Here is a 22,129-nt window from a genome sequence, read left to right as displayed (position 1 = left end):
ATATAGCCGCCTTTATATTTTTTTTATTTTTAAAACCTTTTCAAAATGACAAAATTGGCCATACATTAGTGTGAACTGGTTCACCTCTCCAGGGGTTGGATAACTCTTATTTCCTGACACAAAATAGACCTGCGTTCCTTCCAGTGTAGTGAGTGATTATGAGTCCTGGTCACTGGTAACATGATAATGTCTTCTGTGGGGGAGTAATTAGATTAGCATAGCGTCTGAGACAGGAGTGTGTTTGTGTTTCATTAGCGACTGCTGGAGCGTCAGAGCAGGTGCGCTCATCTATCCTCCTCCTCGCCTTCCACTCTCATCATAATCACTTCTGCACTTCTCTCCTTGATTTTTTATTTGATTTTGTTTAACATCCTGTCACAGCACATTCTTATCTCATGAAGTTCTGCTTTTCCCCTGTAAATCTCTGTCCAGGCACGTTACAGTATATGGCCCCTGAGATCATCGATAAAGGGCCTCGAGGTTACGGGGCACCTGCTGATATCTGGTCCCTGGGTTGTACTATTATAGAGATGGCAACAGGCAAACCTCCTTTCCATGAGCTGGGAGAACCACAGGCTGCCATGTTTAAGGTATAAATATTTGTACTCAAAAATATGAAGTAGTCTGTTTACATAGATTTTGATTTGATTAAAAGCAGAAAGTAGATTTGTAAGTAATAATTAGATTACTATTTATAATTACTATTTTATAATTAAAATAAAACAGAAAAATTGGGGTTTGTTTCAAATATGGAAATAACAAATCAAAAAAGTGATATAATCAATTTAATAAATGTTATCTTTTTATTTAGGTCTTTACATAAGTATATGTAGTTGACTCATGAGCTCATGGAGATAATTTTGCTTTATAATCTAGTTTTTTTCAGAAGATTTATATTTTATGCAAATACAGAAGATAATCAACCAAGAGAATAACAAAACTGTATTAATAAAAATTACATATTATTGATATGAACATCACAGTATGTTTTTAAAATACAGATTCAATGGTTTTTGATTACTTGTAAAATATTGTATTTTTCATATTTTTGATAGACTATTCATCAAAATCATCTCCTCCATTGGTCTCTGTTGTCTTTGTACCAGGTGGGCATGTTTAAGATCCATCCGGAGATCCCAGAGTCTCTTTCGTCAGAGGCCAAATCCTTCATCCTTTCCTGCTTTGAGCCTGACCCAAGTAAACGAGCGATGGCCGGGGACCTGCTCAAGGATCCATTCCTGCGTCAAAACATCAAAGGCAAAAAGAACAAGATCGCTTTCAAACCCTCAGGTAATGTCGAACATGCTTTCTGCAGCTGTGATAATACTGCGACCCGGGGTGACCCTTCTGGTCACATCCATGGTGTGTAAGGCATTGTGAAAGAGCACATAGAACATTTTTTCGCAGGCAAACATGCAGAGCTGCCAAACCCCCCATAGCCCAGCATGCCTGCATCTCGCCGCTGTCTGGGATACTCATAACAGGCCCGAACTGCCCTCAGCCGGCCTCTCGCAGTCCAGATTGAACTTACACAAGAGATGGGTAGGAACAACAGGACTTGGGAAAGGGGAGGAGACAGAGGACAATATGGGGGCTCACACCACCTTCACAAATGGTTTCCACCCAGCCGAACATGTCAGCTATATCCCGCTGCCCATGAAAAGCATTCTCAGGGTGTGGTGTTTCACACAAACACGTGCTCTGCTTTCTCAGAAAATGCTCAGTGTTTCTCTTTGACACTGACACAGAAGTGAGCTAGTTAGCTGCCTACTGCTATCCACACCCTCATTTAACCTCATAAGTGAATTAAATTAAATACAAGTTAAACGTATGGTCACAGTAAGACTTTTTTATGTTTCTGAAAGAACCCTCTTATGTTCAGCAAGGCTAAAAAGGCATGCTATTGTGAATTTAATGTTTATTTTATTTTTGTATATTTAATAATGTTATTTTTTGACACTGAAAACCAGAAGGCACTTGATCCTTCAGAAATCTTGTTGATATTATATCTTTTTTTTTTTACAGGATTCTTTGATGAATAGAAATTTCAAAAGAACAGCATTTTTAAAAAAAAACATATAAATCTTTGGTAACATTTTAAATGCATTTAATGGAACTTGTGATCAATTGAATGCCTAATCACTGAATAAAAGTATTAATTTATTTCAAAATAATAATAATAATAATAATTACTGACCCTGAACTTTTGAACAGTAGTGTATAATTAACATTCATTTTGAATTTCTTTTTTCAGGTTATTGCAATGCTTTCTTTGTAAAAGGATGCATGTAATTCTGCATTTAAATTTGGTTACGTTTCCTCTTCGGAGGAGGCTTCGGAGCAAAGAAAGAACTTTGTAAACCTGGTGTCTTTCCAGTTTTGCCCAAATATTAATAACTCAATATCTCCTTCTCCCTTAATGCCACCCAATCGGCTGCTTTGGCTTGGATTCTCTGTGTAACAGTATGGCAAGGTTTGTATCCCTCATCTATGTTCTAGGCCTATGTGTTTTTATCTATCATTGGTGTTTTGCTGGTTACTGGTGATTGTGTTGAGTTAACTGTATGCTCTTTGTGCACTCTGATTGGTTCATCGTGTCATTTTTTTTATTTATTCTCTTCTGTTTTGCTTTCTCTTCTCTGTGGTTTAATATTAATTCAGTTACAATGTTTTAACTTATCTTGGAAGCTTTTTGAAAGAGTCTATTTAATTACTGTGGGTAACATTTTACATTAAGGTACCATTAGATCATGTTAGTAATGCATTAACTAAAGTTACAATATTTATTCATCTTTGTTAAGACTTTGTAAAAGTCTTTTTCATTATTTGTTTCATAATTTACTAATGTAGTTGACAAATATTAACAAATCAAACCTTATTGTAAAATGTTGCCATATTGTGTTAATATTATTGTGCTATTATATATTGTGATGGAAATATCTAGTGTATTAAATGTAATTGGAGCTGTCAGTTAAAAGCTTTTAATTTTTTAATAAATCCACTTAATCAGTTAATCTCATATCAATAATATATCAATATTATCTGATTTAAAACCCATTTATTGTTGCATTTATTTTTTCTTAGCTTCACAAAATGTGACTTTAGAAGTGAATATGTTGTTGGTTTTAATTCCATAGCATTGAGCGTAGGTCATTGGCCTGTAGGGGGCATGATTTATTTATTATTTCTAAAATATAACACTTGACTCTTGCACTCAAAAAATTAACCCTTTATTATATTATATTATTATTAACTTAAGGGGAAAAAATAAAAGCCAAAATCTGTCTGAATGAATGTCTTAGAGTGCATATGTGTTTAAACACACGTGACCCTGCATTGTTTGTGTTTTCCTCCCTTTAGACTACATTCGCAGTGTTTCATTGCCAGTCCAGCTGCAGACGGAGGCCACAGGGAGCAGCAGCAGTGAACCGGGCTCCGTGTCTCCAGACTGTGACTCCAAACAAGACGTGTTCTTCGAGAAGAGAAAACGCTGTAGTTCAGAGAACTTCATCAAGCCACCCAACTCAAACTTCCTCAGGTGAGCTCAGAAGATGAGCACTAAGGTGAACACAGAGCCACAGGCGTCCTCAAACCGGTCCAGACGAGTTTAGGTTATGCGCTGGTCAGCGAAAGCTGTAAGTGTGTATATGTATGGGCCTATGTGAGCGTTGGATTAGCGTCTGGAATGTTAATGATGTGACTGTGTTTACGGAACTCGAGTATCCGCGGCCGCTTCAGCTCTCAGACCAACAGTAAATCAACTTCCTGGCAATGAAGTGCTGAGGTCTGTCCTGACAGCTAGCAGACTCCTTGGAAACACTGTTTAATTAACGCACTGGAATGAGGAGACAGGTGTGCAGCGCCGTGGTTTCTGGGCAGGTGTATGTAATGAGATAATGCCTTTTACAGCAGGTACTCTCTGGTTGCTCATAAAATAATCTCATGAACACTTTATGGACCACTTCTTCACCTCGGTTTCAACGCGCACACACACCAAATCACAGAGCTGTCACACATTAACCACGTTTCCTCTTTCCTCTAACGAAATCATGATTTTTAATCACCACTCCAGATGTATTTATACTTTGGCTTCTAAAGATAACATTGACATTTAAGATGAATTAAATGTTTAACATGGTTAAATTCAGTTCGTTAATTTGCCTAAACTGACATTTAAAGCTGTCAGAAATCACCTATGAGTGAAACACACGGTTAATAAAACCACCTTTCTGTTTTAATTATTATTATTATTATAAAAATAAAAAAATCTTTATTTTTATTTTATTTTAGATTATTTTTGGTTGATAGAGAGAGATTAATTGTGATTTTATTTTATTTTTTTATTATCGATAGCACTGGAATAATGGCATCAGGAATAAAATTTAAATTATTATTTAATATATTAAATGTTTTATTTATTTAAAAAATGTCATTTTATTTTGAAATATTATTATTAAATATAAATTTTATTTATTGCATTATTGATTAAATAAATGCAGCCTTGGCGAGCGTAAGAGGCTTCTCTCAGAAACACTGAAAAAATCCTACCGACTCTAAACTTTTGAACAGTATTGTACTGTACATAATGTTACATCTGTTATATTCATATAAAATGTGCGATTCAGTGTTCCAGATGAGAGTCCTACAGCAGAAGACCGCAGTTCTCCAGCCTCTTCTGAGAACAGCGACTCTGGCCTCTTCCTGCTGAAGAAAGACAGTGAAAGACGTGCCATACTCTACAAGGTCCTCAATGAGGACCAGGATAAAGTGACCTCCAACCTCATGGAGAACCACATCCAGGTGTGTATCCCTGTGTGTTTGACTGTGTGTGTATATGGTATGTCGTAATCACACACTCAGAACTCTGTTCTTGTCTTTTAGGGTCAGGAGGAGCTGAAGTTGTCAGTGGACCATATCAAACAGATCATCTGCATCTTACGGGACTTTATACGATGCCCTGAGCGACGTGTCATGGCAACAACCATCTCCAAACTTAAACTTGACCTAGACTTCGACAGCACATCAATCAACCAAATCCAGCTGGTTCTGTTTGGCTTCCAGGACTCTGTGAGTGGAGTGCAGTGCAGTATAAATATATTGTTTTTGAATGCTACTTTGAACAGCATGCACATTTTCCTACCCAGACATGAGACACTATTAATAAAATCCTATTTAGGCTGCAGTATATACTTTTAGAAGTCGCATCAGTCCAAAAATACGTCATGATGAGGAAAAAAACATATATAAGTCGCACTGGACTATGTGGCATTTATTTAGAAACAAGAGAAAACATTACCGTCTACAGCTGCGAGAGGGCGCTCTGTAATGCTCAGTGTAAACTACAGGAGCAGTGAGCAGCATAGAGCGCCCTCTCGTGGCTGTAGACGGTAATGTTTTCTCTTGGTTAATTTCTCTTAGTTAATTTCTCTCGGTTCATGTCAAATTAATTTTGATAAATAAGTCGCACCTGACTATAAGTCGCAGGACCAGCCAAACTATGAAAAAATGTGCGACTTATAGTCCGGAAAATACGGTAAATTCATTAAAAAATATATTCCAATGGAAAACTGTTATTTCCCATTTAAATATTTTTTTTACAAAATTTTATATTTTTTACTATATTTCGATAAAAAATTTAGTCTTTGTAAATGTAAGAAGTCCTTTAAAAACATTTCAAAATCTATGTTACTTCCCTCTTTTTAATTAATCTAATTAATTAAATTATTTTTATAGAATGATTTTTAATGAACCATGCACAGATCCACTAAGAAAGACTTTTATATTATTTATTCAACTTATTACATTTTTGCTGATCTGATTTATTCCGTTTTTATTTTACAGCTATTTATTTTTCGGCATCCTGACATATTTGGCTTTTATTTATTATATTATATTGTATCTTCAGTTTATTTTATAGTAAAATATTGTAGAAATCTGATTCAAGAAGCTACATGATTGTACATTTTATTAGTGCCTCTTTCTTGTGCTGTCTCAGTGTATCATTGTCCTCCTCCTGTGGTTTAGTTTGAGAGTGATGAGATTAGTTTTCTTCTTTCATCACTGTTTTTTGCAGGTAAATAAAGTGTTGAGGAACCACCACATTAAACCACACTGGATGTTTGCTATGGACAACATCATCCGACGGGCTGTACAAGCAGCTGTTACCATTTTAATTCCAGGTGTGTATGTGGGAAAGTGGGACAAAAACAGAGAAAACAGAAAACGTGTTGTTCTGATGCTTTTGCACCTGTCTCTCTTCTAGAGCTCCAGACACATTTCGGGCCTGCATCGGAAAGTGAAGGTGCAGATAAGGATGCAGATGAAGTAGATGAAGAGGATGATGGGGACTTTGGATCAGTGGCGCGTACGACGCAGGAAGATCAAGCCCTCACATCTGGAGTCAGCACCCTCAGTTCAGTCATATCCCATGAGGCTCAGCGGCCACAGCACCCACTGGGAGCCCAGCTTGGCCACCTCAAACAGGAAACCAGCAGGTACACACTCTGATTCCATAAAAAAAAAAAAAACCACTCACCGTTATTCTGTTTAAGACAGTTAAATATAAACAGTATACAACATACGCTTCTGCCACCCCCTCCAATGGTGAGTGAATGGGGAAAAATACTCAAAATATTGACACACTTGTAAATATTTGTTCCCGTTGTAGATCTGCACTTAACATAATTTCCTACAAATATACACAACAGTTCAACAGCTCAATTTTATGTTTTCGAACGAAGTCTCGGAAAGCTCACCAAGGTTGCATTTACTTAATCAACAATGCAATAAAAAAAACTGTATTATTCTGAAATTTTATAAGGATTTATTATAAGCTTTTTCTATTTTATTCCTTTATGGAGTTTTATGATGTTTTTTAAACGTGTTCTGTCATTTCTTGTTGGATTTAGTCAGTGAAATGTGATCTTAGATGACTAGAATGTGTTCATAATGCTTGAATAGTTTGCGGGAGAGTGTCTCAGTGTTAATGTTGCCACTTCAGGCTGCTTGAAGAACTGGTACAGAAGGAGAGAGACTATCAGCAGGTACTGAGACAGACTCTCCAACAGCGGGTACACGACATCGAGCTTATCAAGATCAGACAGCAGCCTGCTGCAGGTTAGTTTTGCAACTGAATCACACACATGGATTGATTTAGACTCGGTTATAAGCCATTTACTCTTGTCTTTATTTACAATGAAATCATAGTATGCATGTGCTAAGGTAAAAGGGAATGTGTCAACTCACCTCTATCTGTTTTCCAGTATCCTTTTGTGACCTCTAGAGTTGTTTACAACCAGTTTATAGTACAAAGCAAATACAAGTTCTGTTAAAAGAAAACTAGTGAGTCGCCGTGCTGTCTGCTGCCTACACAGGCAACTTTCTAAATAATACAGAACCCAATAAGTGACTGATTTCAAATGTGAATGCAAGTCTTAAAATGCAGATTTTGACATCTGTGCATTAATGTTCATATATCTTTCCCTTCGCACTCAACAGAGACATCATCAACCCCCTCTATATTTCACATTGCCACCCATCCAGAACCTGACAAGAAGCTGACTGACTGGCTGAAGGAGCAGGGTGCCGACTCTGAGACCATAGATAAGGTGAAACATATCAATCTCCATAAACACTGCCCGTATTGTCTTGCAAGATGACTCACCATTTGAAAGTACCATAAATAAATAAATAAATGGATGCTTCATGCCAAGTCCTTGTGGTTTCTGTCTGTGTTTGACAGTTTGTTGAAGAAGATTTTACGCTCAGCAATATTCTTTGCGATGTTACCCAAGAAGACCTGCGCTGCCTGAGGCTAAGGTGAGGACTTTATTTGTACTGTAAATGTTTGTCCTTTGTATAAAGCAGCCCTAATTATTTAGTCACCTAGTCCAACCTTAAAATGTAATAAGTATAATAATATTAAATATAATAAATGACTATACATTACAGCTCATAGGTTTGGGATGGGTAAGATGTGTTTTTGAAAGCCCTGTGAAATATTTATTTATACGTTGACAACTGATATTGCTTAATATTTTAGTGTTCCTGTAGCTCAGCTGGTAGAGCATTGCGCAAGGTTGTGGGTTCGATTTCCCGTGAACACATGATAGGTAAAAATTGACAGCCTGAATGCACTGTAAGTCGCTTTGGATAAAAGCATCTGCTAAATGCATAAATCTAAATTAAAAATTTAGTGAAAACCATGATTATTTAATGAATAGAACATTTAAAAAACAACATTTATTCGAACTTTCTTAACATTATCCAATCCTTTACTGGGACTTTTAATCAGTTTAATGCATCCTTGCTGAATAAAAGTTTCAATTTCCTTAAAAAGAAAATCTTACAGACCCCAAACTTTAGATTTTTATTTATTTATTTACTTAAAACTTTTATTAGTGCACATTATAAAATTTTAACCCCAAATCATTAGTCAGGAAATTCGCAAGAATAAAGTACTAAGCAGCTTTTCCATTTGTTTTTCTTTAAATGATTACGCTGTGTGGGTAAACATGCCCTCTACTTTTTAGACATTTAAGACTAAAAATTGATGGCTTTAGTTAATGAGTAGTTGAAAACTGTCTCCCAGTTAGTTGGAGTTTAATGTGAGACCAAATATTCTTTATAGGGTTCAAATCTGGATTCCAGCCAAGCAAAAACATGATTCCAATGGCCTTCTCAAGCCACTCATGGTTGTCTTCGCAGTGTAGACAGGAGCATTTTCTTTTTGAAAAATAACATCTGATTGTTCATCTTTAGACAACTTCTCATTTGTGGGAATCACACCATTCTGAAATATTCTTTCATACTCCAAAGCATCATCCTCCATGCTTCACTAAATATATTCACTATTGTATTTCTCACCAGATCTTCAGACACCGCTCTGCTGCATTGCATAACCTAAATCCACCGAGCTACTCTGAATCAAACTTCCTGTATTCTGATGAAAACTTTGTTCCGTCTTCGATAGCCAGCAATGGCTTTTTAAGGAATGCATTTGATTAATTCTTTCTGACTTCCTTTAAAGTATTTTGTGTTAAGACCATTAGAAGCTTAGTGTTCAGACATTATGGGCTAGGCACTTTTTTCCCAAGATTGAACCCTTGTAGTTACTCGTTGTCTCTTAGAAAAAAAGTCTGCAATTAATGAAACTATTTAATTTATTTCCCACTATAGGGGAGGATCGCTATGTCGCATCTGGAAAGCCATTCAGAGACACCGTAACAAAGGGCTTAGAAAGGAAAAAAATGACGAGGGAAATTCAGAAGGATGAGAAGCAGCAGGAAGTTGACCGACACCTGAGCCAGCAAAATACATCCCTATAATGAGAAACCCTTACTGGCCCGAACCTTGTAATTATGTCACGCTCTGCCCCAGTTGAACATGTTTACTTGTCCTTCTGCTATGATGTAATGTTTTTGTGCTAATTTTAGTGTATGTTTTCGACCTCTCCAAGTTTTACATCTCATTTCCATTTGATTTCAAAAGGGAAAGCCATGAGGATGTAAACGGCTCTGTTTGGGAAATTCTGCACTTTCCACTGTTTACACTGCCAGGTAGCAATGGTAGTACCTTGGGAATGGGCCTAAGACGGCAGAGCAAACGGTATTACCTGCTTAATGTACTGTAGGTAGACTTCAGATCATGCCATTTTAAATTATAGGAAAGTCTATCTAAGTTTCTGTTTGTTTAATCTTAACCAATCTTGAAAATGTGTTATTCATATTACGTTTTTTGAGGGACGAAATGACCTCAGACCTTTTGGACCAGGGCTAAGAAGCCTCTTTAGATGTATTTTGATAAGTTTAGATGTATTTACCCCAGTATGTAGATAAATAAACATAAACTAGTCATAACAGTTGCTACTTGAGTAGCACTCAGTACATGTACTTCAAGAGTTGCTCGACTATCATTTTTTTTTATAAAGATGTGCAAGACTAGTCTTGCTAAAAGCAAACTATTTGGGTTTTTTTAAACTGCCAGCCACATTCCACAAACATGTATCCTCTTTCTTAAGAATGCAGTGGCCTATTGTGTTAGAAGCAGTTCAAATTCAGGTTCATGTTGCATTTCTACAGTCTGTTACAGATCTACATTATGAGCTGAAGATAGAATGGATCAAAGCACCGGAAGTGCTGGTCCCACGTTCACAGATTCTTACAGTAGGCTATATATATGTTTGTTGTTTTTTGTCTAACATTTCAGACGCCGTGTTTGAATGTTTATGCATTGTACGGGTTGATCTAATATGGGAAAGATAGCATTCTAGGCACCAATGATCCATCTCTGAGACATTTTAATTATTTATCTGCTGTCTGTACCAAAAGTGATGGGACGATGAAAGATGTCTTTCTCTGACTTTTGACTTAAATGATTTGTATACTGGATTTTCAGGCTGTGTTTAAGACAAATTGCCAACTTGTTTCTCTGAATTGCAAAACACTTCGGGTGAATGAAGTTCAGACATGCAAAAGACTCTCGCTCCTGAGCTTCTGTAATGGCTGAAACAATTTGTTTTTCCCCATAAAACTTCACATGGCAGTTATTCATTAAAACAAGTCATCTGCATCCAAATATCTGACATAGTTTAAGCGATGGAAAATGTTGCAATCGCTGGGAACGTTGTCAAGATGAAAAAACGTATACGTTTTAAATCAGTAACGATTGTGAATGAAATGGAAATGTAATATTTTATAAGGACTTAAATACTGTTACTGTAACATTTCCTGTTCTGTATCATGTAAAGGCAAGTGTTTTCTGTCAATTTTCAAATGTGTCTCTATGAGTTTTTTGTGTGTGTGTGTGGGTGTGTGACTGAGTTTACTGTTTTAGATCCAATAGCTTATTAATATAAGTAGGCTAATGCTTTCTGCTGGTGTGATATGATTTCAACGTTACATTTGCACATTTGTGCAAATACATTTAACCTCAACTGTTCTCTGGAAACACGTCATGTTATGGAATACATCTTAGTTTTCAATCAAAACATGAAGATGATGATTTTAGATAAAGCTGAGATAAAACCGTTACAGCCATACAGCTTAATTCAGTCTAGTTTCTTTTATGTATTGATATCTATTTATTTTCGGTGCAATCTCATTAAAAAAAATTAAGCAAAAAAATCATTCTGGATTAAGCGATTCGGTCATGAATCTGTGCTTCACTCATCCGACAGGTCACAGCGGTTCTTGATTTAACAGCACGCGATATGGATTGGAAAAAATGCTTGGGCTTGGGCCTCAGAAGAAAGTGCACGTGCCAGGCAACAGATATTTCTATAAGTTTTAATTCTTGTCTTTCCGGATCAAGTTAAAAATGAGTGACAAATGCACATAGGAAATGCAGAAAGTTTGGTTCTGTTTGCAGGTCTCATTGTGCGGCCCATTAGCCTAAATTGGATGTTTGCAATATAAAACAACGTTGACCAATGCGTACTTTCTTTTCAGCGAATCTAATTTAAAATTAATTTTGTTGTTGTTCAAATCAAGTTTATTTGTATAGCGCTTTTTACCATACAGATCGTTACAAAGCAACTTTACAGAAAATTATGTTTCTACAATATTAGTAGTAGCTAGCTTATGGTGGTGACTGTCAGTTTGTGCACGTTTGACAGGATTTTTAGAAAAAAATAATACAAGACGTAGTCAGCTAGACGATGAACATTATTAACATTATTAATTAATAATTATTATACATGTAGCAATAATTGTTAGTTCTGTTTGTTGATTCAGGGTTATTGTTGATCATTGTTGTTGTGCATGATGTAATGTAATGCATGATGTTTTTCAGCTATCCAAATTAAGTGGTTATAGCGGAGAGTTTTTTTGGGGAATTTACGTAGGAGGGAATTTTACTCTCGCTTTGAACAGAGGTTTGATTATGGACACAGCCAGAGGCGTCATGCCCATTCAGAGAGAGCACACAGACCCTCCTCAAAGCGCGGGGGCAAGTGTAGCTATCATCGCACTGGCTCATAGTTGCAACATTAAGGACTGAAAGAGAATAAACTCACACTTTGATTTATGCACAGATAATACAGCCCCAGTACAAACATGCGTGGAATTTCATGCTAGCAAATAAACGATAGTCTATCTGTATGAAAACATCAGGGTGCCTACATCAGACAGAAAAAAACATGCAAGTCATTACATGAAAGAATATACACGAGCATCCAATTATGTGGACTGTTGCATTCAAATTGACTATAACTTGGAACGGTGCCATTGTGTATTTATACGTATTATAACTAAAATATATAATAGATAGACTAACTAAATGCATCGTGCTGGCCTCCTACGTCACTTTAAAAGGATGCAAGCAAATTGTTGATCAGATTCATCAGTTATACCCAAGTTAAAGTTGAACGCGCAAGTCATCTGTGTGACTCAAACCATTTTATGAGAAGTTGTTAACTGAGTTATCCATGCTGCAAAATGTGTGGCATTCAAAAAACTGTCATGGAAATATAGTTGGTATTCAAGCTATTTCAGCAAAAGATAAACATTAACCACGCAAGAAGTGTGCTGCAAAATGCCTTTATCACAATGTTGCTGGGTTCTTGCTCTTACAATGAAATAGTTCATCCAAAAAGGGGGTCTTTTTACAGAGGTGGCACTGAAGAACCATTTTGTATTCCTCAAAGAACCTTTCAAGAAAAGGCCTTTTCTGCTATAAAGATAAGGGAAAAAAGGTTGAAAGCATCTGCAAACCACAGATGATGATGAAAAGCCTTTATTGCGAAGAGTGTGCTTTTAACAAATGTTTAAAAACATTCCCGCTCAGCCACAAAAAAAAAGGTTATTCCAGACTCGCATCAAGCTAACACATATATTCATTTTAAGTGTTCAACTGATTGCATGAATCATGCAGTCTGTGCTTTTTTTACATGTTAAAATACATTTAATGGCACTAAATATGTTTTATATATTATGCATATTAAATTGTATTATGTAAAAATAAATATATACAATATAAATATATTTCACAAGTAAAAAGCAAGCAAACTTAAACTACTTAAAAATAACTTAAAGCTGAACAAAAAGCACTCAAAATTGAAATGACCTCATGCACGAAAACAAATATTTTGAATGTTATTTAATCTTGTTCTAATTTTATTTCTACAGTAGCTTACGTCAACATCCTGTGGTGTCTACGTAACTCGTGACCGTATCATCGTTTTCATTTGCAGAACATTTTTAAAATGTTTTCCTGGGTGCTATTTTTAGCTCTGAATGACATCTAGATTTAGCACTTTGCTAATTTTAGACTCCTGCCTAAACAAAATACATAGAATTATTGGAAGGGGGAGCTATTTTGAGCACATTCAGATGCAAAATTGTTCACGTTTTACCTTTATTCAAAATATCTAAAGGTCACATCCAAAATTAGCCAGTGCTATTTTTAACCCTTACTACAGTGAAATGTATTTATAACCCTCACTGTAGTAAGGGTTAAAAATAGCACTGGCTAATTCTCATTAATTTCTACACATTTTACCCACATTGGAGAATAATGATATCCATCCATTTAGTAACAGAAAGCTATAGTGTTTGCTTCATCAGCACCATCACTTCAATCCTCTACTTTTCTCTTCTTCTCCTGCAGATTCATTCATTCAGCACTCTATATCATTTTCTTCATTCACTCACATGTAACTCATGTGATTTTCACTGATGAATTAAATCATGTGTGTTGGAATAATTATAGAATCTTTGCACAAAGCAGCAGAACTGCAATGAAGAAATGGCAAAATCATTAGGATATTAAGTAAAGATCATGTTCCATGAACACATTTTATGCATTTCATACTGTAAATATATACAAATTACATTTTTGATTAGTAATATGCATTGCTAAAACTTTTTACGTAAAGATGTTTGCAAATCTTTTTTAATCTATAAATATTTAAGTAATGGATTCTTGAATCATGAATCAGTACCTTGATTGATTGTATGTATTTACAATGTAGTTATAATCAGGCATGCATTACAAATATATCATAAAGCCTGTCTAAAAAGACAAAATTTGAATAAAATGTTCAAAAGTTTTACATTAATTAATTAATTTGTAAATGAGTGTTTAAATTAGTTTTATCCAGCACATGAACAATATTTGACCCTTCCCTGGTTTAACATCGTACACATCAATCATGTTTTTATGGAAGCAGGAAGTAGATGAATGTTCAAACTGTTTTAAACACCTGCTCTGAGCGTAGATATCAAGTTCACATGCGAAGAATTTCGATGGGGGCGTGAACATGAATTCCTAAGGTGGGGGAAATCCCAAATGAAGGGTTTAAATCGAGTGCTCATCAGTGAAGTCCAGTCAAAGCTCTTCAGAAGCTTCTCTGTGTGGATACCGATCACTTAACAACACTTAAACACTTTCTGAGCTAGACTACTGGAGATGGCTCACCTTAAAACCTGCACCTTGAGTGTCCTCATACTCATCGCCTTTCTCATGGAGACCGATGCAGGTGAGTGAATGTGAACTGAAATAGATTGTTTAAAACACCATTTTGCTGAATATGTTAATGATCCACCAGCATGCTGTTATTTGGACGTGCTGTAAAAATGTGTTGTTGAAAAATGCAAATGCAATTTTTTTTTGTAATACATTGCATCCAGCAGTACTTTCAGTTTAAAAAATTGAAGATTGTGTTTCGTGCTCAAGGGCACAAAATTTAGTATGGATGAAAGATGGATCTCGTTACCCGTTCTTTGGGCCTTCCTAGCTGAACTGATACTGGAAAGCTTTGTATTAGCAGTTCAGTGCAAACCAATGCATGTAAAAATCCTGATCCAGTTACTGTTACAGCAGATACATACAGTTCACTATTGTTTTTATTTTAGACATTAGTGGAAGTCTGAAATTGCCCTGTAAGTATGTGTTCTTAACTCTTGTCTTCCTGTTTCACAGGGCATTGCTGTCTCAAATACCGTAGACGGCCTCTTGACTGTCGACATCTGAAAGGCTTCGATATCCAGAAAATGACTGGCCGCTGTGATCTTGCAGCGATCATGTAAGACATATTTTTGCATACATGTTTGATGAAACTGTAGACATGGAAGATATCCATTTGTATATATAGACATGGCAACTATCTATCTCTCTATCTGTCTATCTATCTATACATGAATATATACTGCCACTTTCAGGAGCCGATGGCCATATATAATAAGCAAAACGTTATACATTTTAAACCCTCTAAATTCCAAAATAAAGATATATATATTATGCTCATTATAATAAATATATACCTTGATTGAAATCTATTTATATAAGTTAAAATTGTAAAGACATGGCATTTATGAAAGTGTATATGTGAGCGTGTGTGTGTATATATATATATATATATATATATATATATATATATATATATATATATATATATATATATATATATATATTATATATATATATATATATATATATATATATATGCACACACTTTATATAAGTTAGAACTTTATATATTTATATATATTTAAACCTGTATTACAGTTTTAACAAATCTATATATTTTTTTTAAATTTTGCTTTATTAATTTTATTTTTATATCATATGTATATTTAAATTTTATTAATTCCTTAATCAGTGTTATTTTAATGACTTTTAAATAGATCAATTATTTATATTTCTGTCATGTTCTGTCTCGGAGAGTTTAACATGATAATATACATAGCAATGTTAATGTGCAGATAATGTTGTCTCTGGCGCTAGAGTTCATCGTCTTTTATGATATTGCAGCTTCCATACAAAAAATGGAAAATTTGTTTGTGCTGACCCGAAACAACTTGGACACAGGACAGAGTTGAGTGCCTAAGGTATGAGATTGTTTCTTATCAATCACTAACATAAAATGCTGTCTTACCAAATATTATACCTTCAGAAAATTAACTGATGGAAAAAAAATGGTCTCTGTGCCCTTTAGAATGAAGGCTGCAGAAGTGAAGACGGGTGGTGGTTTTTAATGCTTTAAGAATGCATAAATGGAGAGGCTGTTCTGGAGATGGTTTTTGTTTTGTTGGACTGTGTCCCTCTTTGATAAAGAGATCTTATATTCTATATACTGGCATCACTTAATTGCACTTTCTTGTACAGAGTGTTGGTAACTCTTTGTATTGAGCTGTTAACTCACTAAGTCAGTTCATAATTATTATTATTATTATTTTACTAATTCAAATACTATTTAAATATCACTTGTATTGTAATGTATTCACAGGAATTATATATGTGATATTGTTCACAAATGGTCTTAAGGGAGCATGTATATTTGTCTGTATTTTGGGGAATGATTTGCCTATCCCTTTGGTTAGTCATTGATGCCCTCTACTGTTAAAGCAATGCCAATATAATAAAGTAGGAAATGTTTTTCCACCTTAAAAAAAGTAATAAACATTTTATACAATTGTATAGAGATACATAGTTTTTTGTTTTATATTACAATTCTCTTATATGTATTTTTTTAAATAAAGGTCCTTAATTTCACTCTGCGTGTTTTGTGATGAACTACAACTCAGCATTACAATGTCATTGTCCTATGTGTTTCTGAATTGTGGTCCATAACATTTGCACCCATATGGAAACACAAACTAATTATGGATTTTCGGGCCTCTGGGTGGTGTTTTTAACTTATTTATAAGGGAAAACATTTCAGAACTCTAATTATTGAGATGGGTTAACTGACCATCAATTGATGTCTTAAGAAGCAAAAATATGTGTCTGTAATAAACAAATACATCTGTTAAAGGTTTTTAGGTTTTGGGTGAACTATTAATTAACATTCAAAGCTGGTGTAACCATCAGAACAGTCTTTGAATAAAAAAAAATAATAATCTATAGCTTTCCATGTAATCTAACACATCATGTGTCAACAATGAGGTGCATACATGAAAACATAAAACCAGCACATTTTCAAGAGATAACATATTGATAAAAAAAAAAAAAAAAAGGATGACTTGGCTCTAGTCCGGTCCAGAATTGTAACCTGTTAAAGACATTTTGCTACTGATGGTGTTGAATTGCTGAACTGCGCTTAATTTCTACAGATCTTTCTTTTATTTAAACCAATGAGCTAATCTCTTACAACTATCCAGCTGATTAATTTAATTTGGTAATACTGTAGCAGAAACATCCTTGTCAAAGAAGTGCCCTGCTTGTTATAATGACCTGCACAACAGCAAATCTTCTCTGATCTGCTATTTCATTGAGACGAAACCTTTGCTCTTCAATGTGCGCTTAATAATCTAAACATAATTGCACATGAGTAAAAAAAAAACTAAAAGAATAAAATGAGGTTTTATTCAGTACTTCCTTTTTTTCAACGGTTTTGTCTCTAAGCCAAAAGTTTTCATTTCAGTGGATTTCATAAAAGCAAAACTTAACTGATCTCCTGTTTACCTCAGGACAATATGTGTGCTCTTTAGGATATAAACGCAAGTGCAAAGTAATTCAAAGTCATTTTCATTTTTGTATTTGTTCATTTTTCAGTTTTAGAATTTTGAAGAATTTTCCAAATCTTACCACATATCACATAATAAAATAAATACGTGGACAGATTTATGAGAATCCAAAAAGAACCAAAAACAGGTCCTGCAAGTGCTTTTACAGCAAAATACTCCAAAGGTAAAAAGGAACGAATACAGCTAGGAAATTTTCGTTCACCACTTCCTTCTTTTCCAACAGTTTAATAACTCGGCCAAAAGTCTTGTTTCCATTTGAACCTTTGAAACAGACAACAAGGTAAGCTTATCACACACATATGTTAAAATATATGATTTATGGTACAAAGACAAAAATAGAATAGAATTAGGCCTACGCTGTTTTTGGGAGCTAATAGGCCTAGTATGTATAGCAGAAGGACACAAAAGGTTACTTTTATTATAATTATTATTTAACACTGTAATTATTATTATTACTATTCAGAATTATTAAAAATAACAAATTGTAACAGGATTGCCGGCTCCCCTTAAAATATGAGTGCGCCCGCTCCGTCCTGCACCCCAGACAGAGATGCTGTCTCTTCAACTACTCCTTTGAATGAAGACGTCAGTGGAGGTGAGCACTTATTAATAACAGGACCTTGTAAATTATGTTAATAACATATGTCAGGGCTCGAAATGACCATTTGCCCATCACTGTATGGAATGGGAGAAACAGTCAGTCAGGAGAGTAGAGCTGTACAGTTCTGGATTAATTAACAATCATGACTTTCTTTTTTCTTTTCTTTTTTAAATACCATGATTCTGAACAGACAACTAAATAAAATAGCATGTAAATTAATGTTCTGCCCAAATTTTAATTCCTGCAGTCTATTTATTTATTTACTTATTTATTTTGAATTGTTTATTGCAAAATCTGCACCTCTTCTGTGGCTATTGGCTGATAATAATAATTTCATAATGATCTTTACGCTGTAAAGTCAAGCAGAAGTTAAGTGACAGGGTGCAAACACTTCTTACCCATTTTTCGGTGAACTAAGAATTAGGAATACATTAAGAAAATGTTAAAACCCAGCTAAAGTAATTTTTGTGATTTACTTGTTTTTGTGTGTGTGTGTGTGTGTGTAATCCTTCATAAGGTAAGCAACATATGTGAAAATGTAACATTGATATCTTTAATATTGTCTGCGTACGGCCTTGTAAAGGACTGAGATCATATAGTGACAATAATGGTTGAAATCAAACTTTGATGCTTGTCATTTCATAATTAGTTTTGAGACTTTTTTGGATTTTACAGAGTCACATCTAGGTTACCCACTTCCAGACACCACTACACCTCATATCAATATAATGTTAATTAACATTCCTTGTGTAAAATAAAAAGGAACCAGCAGCAGACCACAGTCTCTCATATCCATAAAATTACTTTCATTGGGTCAAATAAAAAGGAACCAGTATTACATCACAGTCTTGACGGTTAACCTGTAAAACAGATGAGCCAAATCTTACTAGAGTTACTTACACCAGTACATTTTGTAAAGTATTTTCAAGCCTACATCTCACCGCCTGATAATACAGCACTCAGAAAGCTAGAAAGCAGGGTTGCCGAGTTTTCACAACAACCCCTCAGAAGTAGACCAATCTCTTCGAGGGAGAAACCCGTTAAAAATCGTTCCGGGATGGGGGTGGTTGGGGTAAAATAAAGTTTTTTGCTGGGATTCCCCGGTAAATTTCTCCTCTCATGGGCTATATATAGAGTGATTGGGGTCGCTTCAACCTGCAAACATGAAAAACTACCCGAGGCAACACCGTAGCCCATTTCATGATTATGAGAACATGATTATGACAAATGTACAGAGACAAATTATATAAAATGCTGTTATTGTGGTGGTCCACAAAGCGCAGTATATGGAGGATGTGAGGTAGCCTACAAGTTAAAGCAAGAGAAATCCAGAAATACAAGGCTGTGCGTTATCTACTGTATGCTGAAGCAGTGAAGGTTTGTGACAAGGACAGGAGGAAAGAGATTAATGGAAAAACTGAACAAGATTCAAGGAACATACAAAAAGAAGCAACAAAAGAGTGCCAATGTAAACATCCTAAAAGAGAGTTCTCTAATAATGACAAAAGAGAACTTTTTAGCCTTTATTGTCAAGGTGATTAATAACAGCTGTGTTACCAAGTAGATCAGCTAAGATCAAGACCATCTTAGAAGCTGCATCTGAGTTTCTCTGGTATCTATGGAATTTCAGCAAACACGTTACATGGTATCCTCACTCGAGCAGCTTCTGTAGAAACTTCCCAGGTACAGTATCTGAATAGATATATGGGGATAAGCTTTATGCAGTGCAATGCAAGGAGCCTTGTAGCAAATGGACAAGAATTTTGACAAGTTTGTTTTAGATTTAGAATATGAACAAAATGTTATTTGTGTTCAAGAATCATGGCTAAATCTTCAATTTGTATTACCAGGATATACAGTAGTTCTGTCCGGAAAGATAGAGAGAGTTCACCAGGGATGTGGAGTAGTTACTTTTTTAAAAGAACGAACTGTATATAGGGAAATAAAAGAGGCAATGGATAATGTGTGGTGGTGGAATTGTTTTATCAAGAAGAATCAATTGTTATATACACACACTCACCTGAAGGATTATTAGGAATACCATACTAATACTGTGTTTGACCCCTTTCACCTTCAAAACTGCCTTAATTCTACATGGCATTGATTCAACAAGTTGCTGAAAGCATTCTTTAGAAATGTTGGCCCATATTGATAGGATAGCATCTTGCAGCTGACAGAGATTTGTGGGATGCACATCCAGGGCACGAAGCTCCCGTTCCACCACATCCCAAAGATGCTCTATTGGGTTGAGATCTGGTGACTGTGGGGCCATTTTAGTACAGTGAACTCATTGTCATGTTCAAGAAACCATTCTGAAATGATTCGAGCTTTGTGACATGGTGCATTATCCTGCTGGAAGTAACCATCAGAGGATGGGTACATGGTGGTCATAAAGGGATGGACATGGTCCGAAACAATGCTCAGGTAGGCCATGGCATTTAAACGATGCCCAACTGGCACTAAGGGGCGTAATGTGTGCCAAGAAAACATCCCCACACCATTACACCACCACCAGCAGCCTGCACAGTGGTAACAAGGCATGATGGATCCATGTTCTCATTCTGTTTACGCCAAGTTCTGACTACCATCTGAATGTCTCAACAGAAATCGAGACTCATTAGACCAGGTAACATTTTTCCAGTCTTCAACTGTCCAATTTCGGTGAGCTCATGCAAATTGTAGCCTCTTTTTCCTATTTATAGTGGAGATGAGTGGTACCAGGTGGGGTCTTCTGCTGTTGTAGCCCATTCACCTCAAGGTTGTGCGTGTTGTGGCTTCACAAATGCTTTGCTGCATACCTCGGTTGTAACGAGTGGTTATTTCAGTCAAAGTTGCTCTTATCAGCTTGAATCAGTCGGCCCATTCGCCTCCGACCCGTAGCATCAACAAGGCTTTTTCGCCCACAGGACTGCCGCGTACTGGATGTTTTTCCCTTTTCACACCATTCTTTGTATTATAATCCATGTAAAAAGATTTCTTTAAATTTGCTTAAAAGAATAGAAAAAAATAAATAAGGAAATTATGGTGTGGTGATTTTAACGCACACAGTTGGTTATGGGGGAGTAAAAACGTTGATCACAATGGGGAAATAATATAACAATTTATGGATAATAGGTCATTAGTATGCTTAAACACAAGAGAAGGTATAAGGTTTAACTTAGTAAAATGTTATCATGTATATAGATCTAACTTTAATTTCAAATGGAATGGAATAAAATTGTGAATGGAAAGTATTTAGTGAGAGTAATATTGGAAACGATCATTTTCCGTTTTTTTTTTTTTTTGTAAATGACATGTAAATAGTAATGGTAGTAATAGGGAGTGGTTATTACAATGGAAAATAAGGTATGAGAAAAGCAGATTGGAATTCATTGACTCCACAACAGCAATGTACTGTAGGTGGCGCTATACAACAAACGGTTAAGCGCCAAAAAACTAAAGAAGAAGAAGTGTGTGCGTGCAGACTTTCACCGGTGCTGTGGCGAACGAGCGCGAGGTGCACATAAAGAAACACAAATTCGCATTTACAAGTACCGACAGCGAAACGTACACGGGGGGAAATTGTATTAAAAGGAGCAGTTTTCTCATCTAAAAGTAAGTACTTTGCGTTTTTGTAAACCATTACGTTTTAGCTTTTATGAATGAGCAGGATGGCCTGCACTGTGTGACAGCTCCGTGATAATGTCACGCTGTCAATAAACTTAACGCCATGCTGTGGGTTAATAAATAATTCAATTCAATTAATAAATAATTTCATTGCTGTTTAAGGATATTTTGCTATAATGGTAATACGAGCAACATGCACATTACTTATGTGGTTAAATCTAAAAATATCCATTGACCGTCACCTTGCAGATAATTATGTAGGCGTAAATGAATATACTTTGTCCAAAACTGAAGTTCAGTTTTATGTTAAATGAATGTCTATCTTAGCATGACATAATCTGAATTGATTGTTATTTGTGCTAGAGTTTATATAAATGATTTCTCTATAAGAAAAAAAAAGGTTCGGATTTCGCCACGTGCGTGTGAACAGGAAGTGCTAAAGATCTTTGACCTTCAG

The 22,129-nt window shown here is 35.5% G+C and overlaps 1 protein-coding gene and 1 long non-coding RNA gene across 3 annotated transcripts; both read left to right on the top strand.

The window, feature by feature from the left end:
- Nucleotides 1-331: 331 nt before the first annotated feature.
- Nucleotides 332-9,658, top strand: LOC113100921 (mitogen-activated protein kinase kinase kinase 15-like). 2 transcript variants are annotated; one of them, XM_026265411.1, is made up of 12 exons: nucleotides 333-590; nucleotides 1,107-1,290; nucleotides 2,465-2,473; nucleotides 3,361-3,538; nucleotides 4,626-4,800; nucleotides 4,882-5,067; nucleotides 6,074-6,179; nucleotides 6,263-6,494; nucleotides 7,001-7,116; nucleotides 7,498-7,607; nucleotides 7,742-7,818; nucleotides 9,178-9,658. In XM_026265411.1, the coding sequence occupies exons 1-12, from the start codon at nucleotides 396-398 to the stop codon at nucleotides 9,272-9,274; spliced, it is 1,665 nt and encodes a 554-aa protein (XP_026121196.1). In that variant the 5' UTR covers nucleotides 333-395; the 3' UTR covers nucleotides 9,275-9,658. The 2 variants fall into 2 exon arrangements, with proteins under 2 accessions (XP_026121197.1, XP_026121196.1); XM_026265412.1 differs by lacking the exon at nucleotides 2,465-2,473 and having other exon boundaries at nucleotides 332-590.
- Nucleotides 9,659-14,325: 4,667 nt separating this feature from the next.
- LOC113100922 (uncharacterized) lies at nucleotides 14,326-15,802 on the top strand. Its single transcript, XR_003289844.1, has 3 exons — nucleotides 14,326-14,476; nucleotides 14,920-15,022; nucleotides 15,751-15,802. It is a non-coding gene; the product is annotated as an uncharacterized LOC113100922 (long non-coding RNA).
- Nucleotides 15,803-22,129: the final 6,327 nt, after the last annotated feature.

This window comes from Carassius auratus, unplaced genomic scaffold (genome assembly GCF_003368295.1).
Source record: "Carassius auratus strain Wakin unplaced genomic scaffold, ASM336829v1 scaf_tig00217402, whole genome shotgun sequence".
In the NCBI taxonomy this organism is placed as follows: domain Eukaryota; kingdom Metazoa; phylum Chordata; class Actinopteri; order Cypriniformes; family Cyprinidae; genus Carassius; species Carassius auratus.
The sequence above is the reverse complement of the archived record's forward strand: the minus strand, read 5'-3'. Positions and strand labels throughout refer to the sequence as shown.